We start from the raw sequence: 14,060 nt of genomic DNA on the forward strand, positions 1-14,060 counted from the left end.
GCTTCTCCTTTGAGCACGGGCATGTTTTCAAGGTGGAGATCACTCATAAGGGCCCATTCGCCACACAGCACATTGTTGGAGGGCCCAGTCTCTCCATCCCCCCGTTTACAATGTTTATGTTGTCAAGTATGAAACTACCACCGAATGGAGTGGGGGCAGTGCAACCTGACAGGCTTGACTCAGGGCAGAGTCCTACCACGCCCTCTGATAACACCACTGCAGGAGTGTGAGTGTGTCCAGAGGAAGTCTCAGTTTGAGGAAGACACACAGCGATGGAAGAGGCAACTGTCAGCTGAAGGCAAAGACAAGGTTAGTAAAATGTTCTCTACAAGTTTATTTAAAGTTATAAACGTGACTCCGGTAAACCCGAACCGCGTTATCAAACGGACCCCAGGGCTCCAAGCCTACACACACACACACACACACACACACACACACACACACACACACACACACACACAGAAAGTGACGTAACAATGGCGGAGAGAAACAAACGCTGACAACTCTTTCAGTTTCACCAGAGGCGATGTTGACGGTGCTCGTCTCGTGTAAAGCCGCGTTCAGACCAAGATTTGGCGACGAGTTGAAACAGGCAACTACCTGCAATGTACAACTTCTAAAAACCAGATGAGACGGTGTGTCACCTCCCTGAAACACCTCGCTGTACTTCCGGTCTGATTTCCGACTTTCCAGATTATTTTGTGGATGAATATGATGTGTAGCTTTTTAAAATAAAAGTGAGAACAGTGATAGTGAGATGTTGGCTATAGTTGTGTTTGTGTTATTGCCAACACCTCTTAAATGCATGTATACATTCACCGGCCACTTTATTAGGTACACCTTGCTAGTACCAGGTGGGACCCCTTTTACCTTCAGAACTGCCTTAATTCTTGGTGTCATAGATTCAACAAGGAGCTGGAAACATTCCTCAGAGATTTAGGTCCATATTGACATGATAGCATCACACAGTTGCTGCAGATTTGTGGTTTGGAGTTTAGCTTCTCTCCTGCGTCCTGTTTTTACTTGAGATATCTGCTTTATTTTACTGTTTCATGTTCGCTGTCCGCCGTATAAGAAGTTGTGTGAAGCTGCTGCTGAATTTGCGGAACTTGTTAGCTGCTTTTCTTCAATAAAAGCAAGCCTATTAATAGCGCAAAGAGGAATTATAAAAGCAGAAACAGCCACAGTGAGAAGTGAGAGCTGCAGACAACAGGCTCTTCCTGCAACTTTGCAAACAGCTCACCTCCAACAGGTAAACTTCTTTTACCTGCCCTGCTGTGGATAAACACATGCAGCAAAAATAACAGGGGACTATAGCCATGCATTATCCTGCCGCTTTTAAACGTCATCACTCTAAGACAAGCTGTCATCAGTTTAAGACACACATTCAAGAAAGTAGCCCTGGGAGGCCTCATGAACCACTGTGTTTATTTTTTAAGCCACCAGATGGCGCCGTCTGTTCAACAAAGATTTGAAAGCACACTTCATTGCCAGTCCTTCAGCCTTTATCTTTAAACCAAGAGCGCCATCTGGTGGGGTCAGAAAATAAAGAAAGTGGTTCATGAGGCTTCATTTGGCCGTCACTAGTACACTGCATAGAACCACAAAAGGAGGTGGGTACACCCGTACACCTAGGTATACCATCCATCACACCACTCATTTGACTATCAGTAACTAACCAAACGTCAAACTGTCAACAATATTTAACAACATTCAGCATGGCAAACGTTATTCAATGTTTCCTTTGCTATTTGCAAAATTATTCTAAATTTGGATCTTCATCACTTACTGGTACTTGTTACTTTGTTCATCAATGAACTAAGTTAGCATTTGCACTTTGTTTAGCCAATGTTAACCTGTTGAACTGCCCCGCGTAATTGCGGACCATAAATGTTAGTTAGCAAAAATCCTTGAGACAGAGAGCTGCAGTGCTAACATTAGTCATCTAACATTATCCTATATACAACTGTAAATTACCGAAGCAAGCTATAAGGCATTGTAGCATACAGTCAAGTCCTGTTTTGGAGGTATTTATCTAACTTAAAGCTATAGTTGGTAATGTTGGAGAGCTAGCTAGCAGACAGCAACCTCTGCATCACTTTTCGGGCCCTTCAGCTCCCTCAGTTGTCTCCACTGTTCAAAAGCTGGACTGCTGTTGATGTCTGGTTTGTCCTCTCACTTTATCCTTTTCTGCCTCTGACTTTCTCTTTTCAGCCTGTTTAGCGGGGTGAGCCGTTACAAGTAACGCTCGAAGTGGTACTTTTGGCTGCATTTTCTCTGCCATTGTGCAGCAAACTCCTGCTTACTCAGTATTTCTGCTGAGGAGTGCTGAATATTTCCGGCAACGGTGACATGTGATGAGTGTGCAGGGAGGAGGGAGGGAGGGACGGAGGGGAGCTCAGGCAATACGAGACATGAAGGCATCTGATTGGTTCTTTCCATTCGCACCGAATGGCAGAGATTGGTCAGAGTTTTTACAGGCCTGCACCTGCCACAGACCTCTGATTTTTTTCATTCCTTTTTCTGAACACATTATGTATTGATTACTCTCAGGGTGGAAGAACCATTTTACCCAGTATAACAAAAAGTGTTTCTGAACAGGATTACCAACTATAACTTTAATCATTGATTCATTCATTTTCCGTAACCACTGTCAGGGGTCAGGGTCGCTGGGGGGCTGGATCCTATCCCAGCTGACATTGGGCGAGGGGTGGGGTACACCCTGGACAGGTCGCCAGACTATCACAGGGCTGACACATGGAGACAGACAACCATTCAGGCTCACATTCACACCTACGGCACTGACAATATAGAGTCACCAATTAACCTGCATGTCTTTGGACTGTGGGAGGAAGCCGGAGCACCTGGAGAAAACCCATGCTGACATTGGCAGAACATGGAAACTCCACCCTGGGTATGAACTCCTCACCCTGGGTTCCAACCAGAAACCCTCTTGCTGTTAGGTGACAATGCTAACCACTGCACCATTGTGCCACCTATTTACCTGACACACTGTTTCATTAATTCTCAGCCAGAATAATAACCACAGTCTTTAAGAACTGATCTGGTTATAATTCCTGTCTGATTATGACGTAATGTTAGCTGTCCTGGAGCAAATGGGCTTGAGTTGGCTTATATTCAGCTACTGGACAGAGCCATGATCAGTCAGTCAACATCACACAGTGTGTTTTTTTTTTAATCTGGTGGAAGGATTTTTCATTCAGAGTTGAAACAACAGAGATATAAGGGGTTATAGTGTGATTTGCTGTGCCTGCCCCATTGACTCCAATAGAACTGGCTCCAATGCAAAATTCAAGCGCTGTCACTGACGTCATGTCCTGTCCTATGGCAAAAACTGCAGTTCCTCTATTTGCCACTTGAGGCTGGCTCCAGAAGCCAGTCAGTCCCCATAGACACCCATGTTTAAATGCCCAACATTAAACGTTTTTATCAGGCTGGTACAAAAAACCGTGTCGGTTTAGTATTTTGTGCTTTTTTAATGTCCAATCTCGTATTGTTGTGTCTCATTTTACGTACCTACCTGCCCAGGGACCAGGGGCAACAGTTTGCTAAAAACGAAACATTAGCCTACATCACTCCTTGTTTTTGAAGGTAAATTGTCTTTGTCCATTGTTCCCATTTAAATAAATAAACATAACATGAATTAACCTGGAAAAATTATCTCTGGATGTCTCTTGACATTTTTGACATCTCCAAACTGAAAACTAATGAAGTCAACAAATAACAAGCATAGGTTTTCTCTGGGTGCTCTGGTTTCCTCCCACAGGCCAAAGACATGCACGTCAGGTTAATTGGACAGTAGGTTTGAATGTGACCGAGAATGTTTGTTTCTATGTGTCAGCCCTGTGATACCCCGCCTGTACCACGCCTCTCACCTAATGCTCCAGCAACCCTGTGATCCCTAACAGAATAAGCAGTTACGTAAAATTAATAAATGTATATGTATGTATATATAAACGTATGTGTTTTCAGTTATTTCATGTCATGATCCCACCTCATTCCTTTCAATCAGAGCCGTAAGAATTGTAATCTGTGCTGTATGTTTTATGTTTTGCCCATAGCAATCTTCAGAGAATACTATATGAACTCTTACAACATGTTGCATATGTTTGTGTACAGGTGCGTGCTCTGCTATGAGTCTGTCGGAAAAGAACATGGAGGGAATAACTCCCTCTAAAACCAAGAGGCCATGGAAACCTAAAGGGTAAACACACAAATAAAGTAGAATTAAAAGGATAACAGGAAGAAGTTAAAGAATTTAAAATGATTGTAGATTGATTAAAAAAAAAAGGAAAGTTTTTAACACATTAAGATGTTGATGGATGCATGGCACAAAAATTGACCCTCGTGTGTTCTTCCCAGAGACCCCAAGGAGATTTCAGAGGAATCCAGTGGTCTGTCTGTCTTGCTTCAGAAAGCAGAGCTGGAAACTATATTTACGGTAGGTAAATGTACAGCAAGAAACATTACACAACATTTCTGTGTGGAAATGTCTCAACCGGCCCACTAGAGGATTTCATCTGGCCTTAGATCAGCACTAGACAGGCATTATTGGAAATGAGGGCAGTCCCATCATTACTAGATTCTCAGCACCGGCACAGAGGTGCACACCACAGCTGAGACGTTGGAGCAGAGTCAGGCGGTGCGCTCACAGTTGTAGTTGCAAACTGTGAAATGCATTGCTAGAAAGTTAATAAACAATTATTCAATTTCCTGATCCTTATCTATTTCTTTTTCAGCGGCTTGAGGCAATCATTGTCACTTTTGTGAAGAAGGAGCTGAAGAGATTCCAGAAGGCAGTGAGTACAGATCACCCAGAAATCTTAGAGACTTCTTATGAGGAGGGGGTGTATGGTGTAGATCAAGATGAAGAGCAGAAGAGGAGCAAAGAGGCCTTTCTGAAGATCACACAGCACTTCCTGAGGAATATGCATCAAAACGATCTGGCTGACTATCTGCAAAAAAGTAAGCCTTTAGAAATAAAGATGAACATGAAGTAAATAATTACATTAATTAGATTACACTGCTTTAATTAGATTACATTGAATAGATTAAGATAATCACAGTGTTCAACACCCTTCAAACTGCATACAGAGTATAGGCAAGAGCCTGCACCATAATGCATATTGGTGCGTAATTTTCATCCATCCAAACTAAATCCAGTCATTAATGCTATTTGTTTTCTACTCATCAGAAATCACCATGTGCCAGCGTCAACTCAAGTCTAATCTGAAGCGAAAATATCAGCGTTTGAATGAGGGGGATGAAAACCCAAATCTTCTAAATGACATCTACACAGAGCTCTACATTACAGAGCGAGACGATGGAGGAGCCAACAAACAAATAGACACATCACTCAAATGTGTGGACATCTTTAAACCCTTACCTGGAAGGGATCAGCCAAACCGAACGGTGATGACATGTGGAGTTTCTGGCATTGGGAAAACAGTTTCAACTCAGAAGTTTATTCTGGACTGGGCTGAAGGCCATGCCAACCAGGACATAGAATTCACATTTCCGTTCACTTTCCAGGAGCTGAACTTGGTAAAAGACAAAAAGTACAGCTTGGTGAGACTTGTGCATGATTTCTTCAGTGAAACCAAGGAAGCAGAAATCTACAGATTTGACAGTTTCCGCGTTCTGTTCATCTTCGACGGTCTGGATGAGTGTCGACTTCCTTTGGACTTCCGCAACAATGAGATTGTGACCGATGTGACAGAGTTGACCTCAGTGGATGTGCTGCTGACAAACCTGATCAGAGGGACGCTGCTTCCCTCTGCTCGCCTCTGGATAACCACACGACCAGCAGCAGCCAATCTGATCCCTCGAGAGTTTGTTGACATGGTGACAGAGGTGAGAGGGTTCACCGATCCACAAAAGGAAGAGTACTTCAGGAGGAGATTCAGAGATGAGGAGATGGCCAGCAGAATCATTGCCCACATCAAGTGTTCACGAATGCTTTGCATCCTGTGCCACATTCCACTCTTTTGCTCCATGGTTTCTGAAGTTTTTGGGCATATTTTGACAACCACAGAAAGGGGAGAGCTGCCCAGGACTCTGACTGAGTTTTATATCCGCTTCCTGTTGGTTCAGTCTAAAGTGATGCACTCCAAGTATTATATGAGTGATGACATACCCCGACATGAATACCCTGTCTGGAACAAAACAACAAGGAAGATGATTCTGTCTCTGGGAAAACTGGCTTTTGAGCAGCTGGAGAAAGGCAACCTGATCTTCTATGAAGAAGACCTGCACAAGTGTGGCATTGATATCCAAGAAGCCTCTGTGTTCTCAGGTTTGTTCACAGAGATCTTTAGAGAGGAGAGAGGGCTGTTCCGGGAAAAGATTTTCAGCTTTGTCCATCTGAGCATTCAGGAGTTTCTAGCTGCTCTTCATGTCTTCTTGACCTTCAACAACTCTGGTGTCAATCTTTTGTCCAACATGCAAGCCACCTCTTGGTGGCCTGTGAAACTCCGTCACAAACCTGCTGCAAAAGACTTCTACCAGAGAGCTGTGGACATGGCCTTAAAGTCTCCAAATGGACATCTGGACTTGTTTCTTCGCTTCCTTTTGGGGCTTTCACTGGAGACCAATCAGGCTCTCCTCCAAGGTCTGCTGAAACCAACAAGAAATAACCCAAAGACAATAAAGGAAACAGTCCAGTACATCAAGGAGAAAATCGCCGAGAATCCCTCCCCAGAGAGAGGCATTAATCTGTTTCACTGCTTGAATGAGCTGAATGACCATTCTCTGTTTGAGGGGGTCCAAGAGCATTTGAGACAAGGGAATCTCTCCACAGACCGACTCTCCCCTGCTCAGTGGTCAGCTCTGGTCTTCATCTTACTGTCATCAGAAGAAGAGCTGGACGTGTTTGACCTGAAGAAATACTCTGCTTCAGAGGAGGGTCTGCTGAGGCTGCTGCCGGTGGTCAAAGCCTCCAGTACATCACTGTAAGTGGATAAATAACTGGATTTATTGATACGTATCATTCTGCAAGTTAATTTTCTTTACAAGTTACTTTACAATACTACTGTCTGTATAAAGTATTGTGTTACTGATTACACAGGTTTTGCGTTACCTTCACCTGAGCCTTACCTGCTCACACTATCATTAAAAGTTTAAGTGTTAACACAGCACCATTGAACATGATGATTTATTCACTGTGAGCAGGAAACTAATAAGCCACTGGCATGAAACTTGCTTCGATATTGGTAATTTAGAAAATCAAAAATCGATATTTTGCATTGGTGTGTCGTTACAATATTGCCACATGAAATGCTGTGATGCTATGCTTTATGGACCCCCCCGACCCAAAGTGTATACGCAGGTGAAGTGTGTGTTTTTTATCTGCAGGGCTTCAGACCACGTCTATTTAGTTGCATTTTGCAACCATGGAGCACCACTGCAACTTGCAAATATTTTTAATATATGAACTGGAGAGCTGTTAGTGGTTCTGCTTTGATTCATTTCATTAGAACAGTACTTTATTTATTATTATTATTGTTATTATTATTTATTTAACTTTATCAAAAGAGCAATTTATTAATCTTAGAACAAAGCTGTTTTATATATCTTTATTATACCAGCATTTTATTTGATTTGATTATAACAGCTTTTAATTCAATTTTGGAACTTTTTTTAATGAGTTGATATAAACTGAAATCCTATTTATTACTTCTACTACTTTTTTACAAAGAACCCAAAGTGTCAGAATTCTTGAACAGTATATCTTATTCATTCATTCTTTAACCTGAGTAGCTGAGTACCAATTACATGACATACTGTATATCTCCCTGTAGGTTAAATGGCTGTAAGCTGACAGAGAGAAGCTGTGAGGCTTTGGCTTCAGTTCTCAGCTCCCGATCCAGTAATCTGAAAGAGCTTGACCTGAGTAACAACGACCTGGAGGATTCAGGATTGGAGCTGCTCGCTGTTGGACTGCAGAGCCCACATTGTGTCCTCGAAACTCTCAGGTCAGGATAAATTGAGCATAGCATTAGTTCAGGCAGGACATGATTTCAAGCTCAGCTCACATCCCAGCTACATCAGCTGATCTCAAACAGCCCAGTCAGCTGATGGAGCAGCTGATTGATGGAAGGGAGTGAGCTGATAGATCACATGATTCATTTCTATGCAACCAATTAGGAAATCTCATTCAGGGCACCCTATTTAAACTGCTCTGGTCTGCCTACAGTTGCTGCTTCCTCTGCAAGCTGCTTTGCAACCCACCTCCACCCCAGCTCCTCCTTTTCATGCTGTGTCTGACTTATCAATGTCATTTCTGTTTGTCATTGATGCTGCTCTGTTCTGTTCCTGGGGGTCTTTGCTGCTGCTCTCCCTGCTCTCGACTTTCCCTGTAGGCACATGGAAGGGCAGGGAGGTGTGCTCTCTCCGCCTTAGGCTTTCCACGTAGGCGAGTGGAAGAGGCTTTCTGCATAGGCCCATACAGCTAAATAATACTGCAAATGGAAATAAAGTTTCCTTTGACTAAAGTGTTCCTGACTGAACTCAATTCATTAAGAGCGACCCTGCTCATTTAACATAGATCTGTTCTACTTTTATAACAGAGGCCAAGCAACTATTTCACAGGCCACAAGTAATCTAATGTTTGAAGTAATCTTAAGTAAACTAACACTAGATGTTGCCTGTAAGTGATGTCCTTTTATCACTGTTGGCTTTGAAGGTTGTTGTTGACTGTGTGATCAACCCTTTGTAAGGTAGCACTGTGTGCTGGGAGTGCTTTTTTATGAAGTGCTGGTATGAAGCACTCCCCAGCACCTCTGCTTTTCTGCTGAAGAAAAACATTATGTGGACACAGACCCCAACACGTTACCCCCAAAACTGTTAATATGTGATTTTTTTTTCTTTCTACAGAGAACCCAAAGTTTCGTAGTTAAAAAAAAAACATGTCAAAAACGCTGACGCTTTTACCTGAGTGGCTGACATATTGTACATCTCCTTGTAGGTTGAATGGCTGTCAGCTGACAGAGAGAAGCTGCAAAGCTTTGGCTGCAGTTCTCAGCTCCCGATCCAGTAATCTGAAAGAGCTTGACTTGAGTAACAACGACCTGGAGGATTCAGGAGCGGAGCTGCTCGCTGTTGCACTGCAGAGTCCACACTGTAGACTTGAAACTCTCAGGTCAGGATAACTCAGTTTGTGAAGAGTGACCCTACACATTTAACAGTGACCTGTTGTACTTTTGTACAGTGGTGTATGTGACTGCCACAACCAGTAATAAAGCCAAAGCACAATGATACACAGTGTCTAACTTCTTTAGGCACTGATCAGGGGCATTCATGAAAAGCAAATCACCATAATCCATAAGAGGTAAAAAAGTTGCAGGTATCAAGTGTTTCCTTGCCTGAAGGTAGAAGTTAGATTTATTTCTAAAAAAGAAGCCCAATTTAACCTTCAGCTTGGAAACAAGGTGTTTGATATATCATTTAAAAGACAAGTTCTGATCAATGATGATACCTAAATACTTGTAAGTTTTAACGATTTCAATATCAGCCCCTTGAGTAGTTAAAATCTTTGGAAGATCAGATGTTAAGTCTTGCTATTTGAAAATAGCATGAATTTGGATTTTTCTGCATTTAACACCAGCTTAAGTTGTATTAAGTGGGTCTGAACAACATCAAAGGCAGACTGCAGGTATTCCAGAGCTTTTACTACTGAAGAGGACAAACAATAGATGACGGTATTATCTGCGTAGAAATGGTGAGCAGCATTTGATAAATTGTCACAGAGATTATCTACATATAGAAAACAACAATGGCCCCTGTATTGAACCCTGAGGAACACCTTTTAACACTGGGAGGAATGCAGAGGAAAGATCCAGGAAACTGAACGGACACAGTTATCACAGTTATTTCACTTTTCAATATTATTTCTTTCATGTTCTTCAAAAACATTTTTTAAAAGTTATTTTATACAATTTATCTAAAAAGCATAATAAATTTACTAAAATTACATAGCTAAAAAAAAACAAGATTCATAGAGAGTACATGAGTCACAAGAATATGTGATTTAAACTCATCCCATTATGTAGACGACTGAGACGAAAATTTTATAAAGACACTGCTAGATGGAAAGGGGGAGTGACAAGGAAGTCACAAGGCTGAATCTCTCCCTATGGATCCAAATTACCTGTGGAGGGGGAGGTGAAATCGGGTTAACTCACATATAATTCTTGTAACTCTTGTACTCTTTATGAATCTTTTTTGTTTTTTGATCTATGTAATTTGTGTAAATTTATAATGCTTTTTGGATGACTTGTAAATTATCTTTTGAGAAATATTTTTGAAGAATGTGAGAGAAAAATAATGTAAGAGAAAAATAATGAAAAAGAAAATTGAAATAACTGATAGTCATGTGACCCATGTATATTAGCTTCTTATTTTGCTCATGTGATTCTGTTGAGCAAACCTGAAGAAGCCACGGGCTAAATGCATTGTTTGATCTTAATAAAACCACAGTAATTCAGTTCAGTGTGCGGTGGTTTATGTTTATGTAATGTGTTATTTTTGTACTGCCGATACTGTTCTTATGTGATACCTGTTTTTTTTTCCCTTATACAAAGAACCCAAAGCGTTGGAGTTCTTGAACAATTTGTCAGGATGACACTCAAACCTGAGTGGCACCTCAATCTGCCTGGCTCAGTAGTGAATATATGAAATATTGTACATCTCCTTGTAGGTTGAATGGCTGTAAACTGACAGAGAGAAGCTGTGAAGCTTTGGCCTCAGTTCTCAGCTCCCCATCCAATAATCTGAAAGAGCTTGACCTGAGTAACAACGACCTGGAGGTGTCAGGAGCGGAGCTGCTCGCTGGTGGACTGCAGAATCCACACTGTGGACTCAAAACTCTCAGGTCAGGATAACTCCATTTGTGAAGAGTGACCCTACACATTCAACAATGACCTGTTTTACCTTTATAACAGAAGCAAAGAAACTATTTCATAGACCAGAAGTAACCTCATGTTTGAAGTTATGAAGTAAGTCCTGACTCTAATGTAGCCTGTAATGACATGACAAGACACAAAAACCTTTGGGGGATATTTTTTTCTGGTTTCTGGTCATTTTTTCTTATTTTTTCTGGTTATTTTGAACTTGCCAGTTAACAAAATAAATACTTAATTTCAGATGGTAACCTGTACTTATACATGACATTGTAAATGTAATATTACCTGAAATCCTAGTAGTAGAGTAATGCTCTGTGGTACTTAGTTACTGCTAAAAGTAATATACTACTTTTTTTTTTTCTTTTTTTAATGGGAAAGAACCCCAAGTGTCACTGTTCTTAAACAGTATGTCAGGAACTCTGAGATCCAATCCCTGCTTGACCTGATTTACAACAACCAGAGGGATTCAGGAGTGAAGCTGCTCTCTGTTGGACTGCAGAGTCCAAACTGTAGACTCGAAACTCTCAGGTCAGGATAATTCAGTTTGTGAAGGGTGACCCTACACATTCACCAGTGACCTGTTCTACTTTTATATCAGAGGCCAAGAAGCTATTTCACAGGCCATGATGTAATCTCATGTTCTATCAAATTAGGGTTTATTAAGTTAGTTTTAAAAAACACTCAAATGCTAGTTTATTAGGTACACCTAGCTAAAAGTGACTTGCCATCTAAAACAGCAGTCCTGCTGTAAATCCTACCTTCATAAAGTTTATTAAGTTCATCTTTTGTTTAAACTGTTTAAGTGTAAATTCAATTTTTTGGTCATGTTGGAGGTAGCAGTTTGTGTTGCTGGTGAATTGCATTGTGTTATACTGAGAGGTGTTTCTCAGTATATTTTCAGTATCATTTAAGAATTTATTGCTGGACTGTTGTATTAGACTGCATGAGATTCAATTAGTTGTACCTAATAAGCTGCCAACTCCTTGTTTGTCCCAGTGTTTCAGCACTGACCTGTATGATTTTAAATCTCACTAGAAATTAAATCCTGTCAAACACTTTAATGAAATAAGAGCTCACCAAATCAAACATTAGTAAGTGGCAATTTAAACATGTGCATCTCTTTGAAGGTTGAATAGCTGTAACCTGACAGCGGGAAGCTGTAACACTCTAGCATCAGTTCTCAGCTCCCCGTCATACAGTCTGAGAGAGCTGGACCTGAGTGGCAATGACCTAGAGGATTCCGGAGTGGAGCTCCTCTCTGCCGGACTAAAGAGTCCAAACTGTAGCCTTGAAACTCTCAGGTAGGTTCATTTTGGGTTTTTTTTGTTTTTACTGATTTGACTTTGAGCCCATCTTATATTTTCAGTAATGGTGGGCATTTTGTCAGTCTTAACTAAACATACTGTTCAGCATTGTTTGAAGGCTAGTGTTTTTTGTGCATGCAGACTGTCAGGCTGTCTGGTCACAGTGAAAGGTTGTACTGCACTGGTCTCTGCCCTGAGTGAAAACCCCTACCATCTAAGAGAGCTGGATCTGAGTTACAATCACCCAGGAGATTCAGGAGTAAAGCTGCTCCTTACTGGACTAGACGATCCAACCTGGAGACTGGACACTCTCAGGTAGAGACACACGTTCTCAAACAAGGCGCTGGATATTGTTTTAACTATGTGTAAAAATTAATCGTTAGTTAAAGTGTTTTTATTGTTAAAGAGAATTGGTCTGACTTTGTGTATTCTCCCAGGGTTGACCATGATGGAGAAAAGAGGTTGAGATTTGGCAGGAGAAAGTGTAAGTGTTTCTTTGGTATTATTCTTAACAATAAACAGTGAACTTTTTTCAATCAGTCCCTCTATTTAGAGAGTCCAGGGTAGTTGGATTACAACAGGATACAACCTGAAAGGTTACTTTAGTCATACTATAGTATGACATTAAAAAAGTAACAAAAAAGTCATAGGATAGTATGCCATAAGAAATGTAATAAAACTGTGATAGTAAAGTGTGACATCAAAAATGTCATGAAAAAGTCATAGTATAGTATGTCGTCCAAAACCATGAAAAAAGTCATAGTATAGTATGTCGCCCAAAACTGCATAAAAAAAGTCATACTATAGAATGTTGTTCAAAACTGCATAAAGAAGTCATACTGTAGCGTCTCGTTCAAAACTGCATAAAAAAGTCATACTATAGCGTGTCGTTCAAAATGGGATAAAAAAGTCATACTATAGCATGTCGTTCAAAATACAATAAAAAAGTCATACTATAGCATATCGTTCAAAATAGCATAAAAAAGTCATAGGATAGCATGTCGCTCAAAATTGCATAAAAAAGTCATAGTATAGCATGTGGGTCAAAATTGCATAAAAAGGTCATACTATAGCATGTCGTTCAAAACTGCATAAAAAAAAGTCATAGCATGTCGCTCAAAATGGCATAAAAACGTCATACTATAGCATGTCGTTCAAAATGGGATAAAAAAGTCATACTATAGCATGTCGTTCAAAATACAATAAAAAAGTCATACTATAGCATATCGTTCAAAATAGCATAAAAAAGTCATAGGATAGCATGTCGCTCAAAATTGCATAAAAAAGTCATAGTATAGCATGTGGGTCAAAATTGCATAAAAAGGTCATACTATAGCATGTCGTTCAAAACTGCATAAAAAAAGTCATAGCATGTCGCTCAAAATGGCATAAAAACGTCATACTATAGCATGTCGTTCAAAATTGCATAAAAAAGTAATACTATAGTATGTCGTTCAAAACAGCATCAAAAAGTCATTCTATAGCATGTCATTCAAAACTGCATAAAAAAGTCATAGGATAGCATGTTGTTCAAAATTGCATAAAAAAGTCATACTATAGCATGTCATTCAAAACTGCATAAAAAAGTTATACTATAGTATGTCGTTCAAAACAGCATCAAAAAGTCATTCTATAGCATGTCATTCAAAACTGCATGAAAAAGTCATAGTATAGCATGTCGTTCAAAATAGCATAAAAAAAGTCATACTATAGCGTGTCAGTTAAAACGGCATAAAAAAGTCATAGGATAGCATGTTGTTCAAAATAGCATAAAAAAGTCATACTATAGCATGTCATTCAAAACTGCATAAAAAAGTCATAGGATAGCATGTTG

General features: G+C 40.4%; 1 protein-coding gene across 2 annotated transcripts in view; it reads left to right on the forward strand.

The window, feature by feature from the left end:
- The first annotated feature begins 184 nt into the window (after positions 1 to 184).
- Positions 185 to 14,060, forward strand: part of LOC117246245 (NACHT, LRR and PYD domains-containing protein 1b allele 2-like) — a 28,339-nt gene continuing 14,463 nt past the window's right edge. Inside the window, exons 1-12 of one of the 2 annotated variants that reach the window (XM_033610077.2) lie at positions 185 to 309; positions 4,141 to 4,225; positions 4,384 to 4,462; positions 4,761 to 4,986; positions 5,216 to 6,971; positions 7,821 to 7,994; positions 8,987 to 9,160; positions 10,718 to 10,891; positions 11,301 to 11,450; positions 12,050 to 12,223; positions 12,368 to 12,541; positions 12,664 to 12,710. In XM_033610077.2, coding sequence (XP_033465968.2) covers positions 4,155 to 4,225; positions 4,384 to 4,462; positions 4,761 to 4,986; positions 5,216 to 6,971; positions 7,821 to 7,994; positions 8,987 to 9,160; positions 10,718 to 10,891; positions 11,301 to 11,450; positions 12,050 to 12,223; positions 12,368 to 12,541; positions 12,664 to 12,710 — 3,199 coding nt within the window. In that variant the 5' untranslated portion in view covers positions 185 to 309; positions 4,141 to 4,154. The remainder of the gene's footprint in view (positions 310 to 4,140; positions 4,226 to 4,383; positions 4,463 to 4,760; positions 4,987 to 5,215; positions 6,972 to 7,820; positions 7,995 to 8,986; positions 9,161 to 10,717; positions 10,892 to 11,300; positions 11,451 to 12,049; positions 12,224 to 12,367; positions 12,542 to 12,663; positions 12,711 to 14,060) is intronic. The other variant, XM_033610078.2, reaches the window with a different exon arrangement.

This window comes from Epinephelus lanceolatus, chromosome 22 (genome assembly GCF_041903045.1).
Source record: "Epinephelus lanceolatus isolate andai-2023 chromosome 22, ASM4190304v1, whole genome shotgun sequence".
Classification (NCBI taxonomy): Eukaryota; Metazoa; Chordata; class Actinopteri; order Perciformes; family Serranidae; genus Epinephelus; species Epinephelus lanceolatus.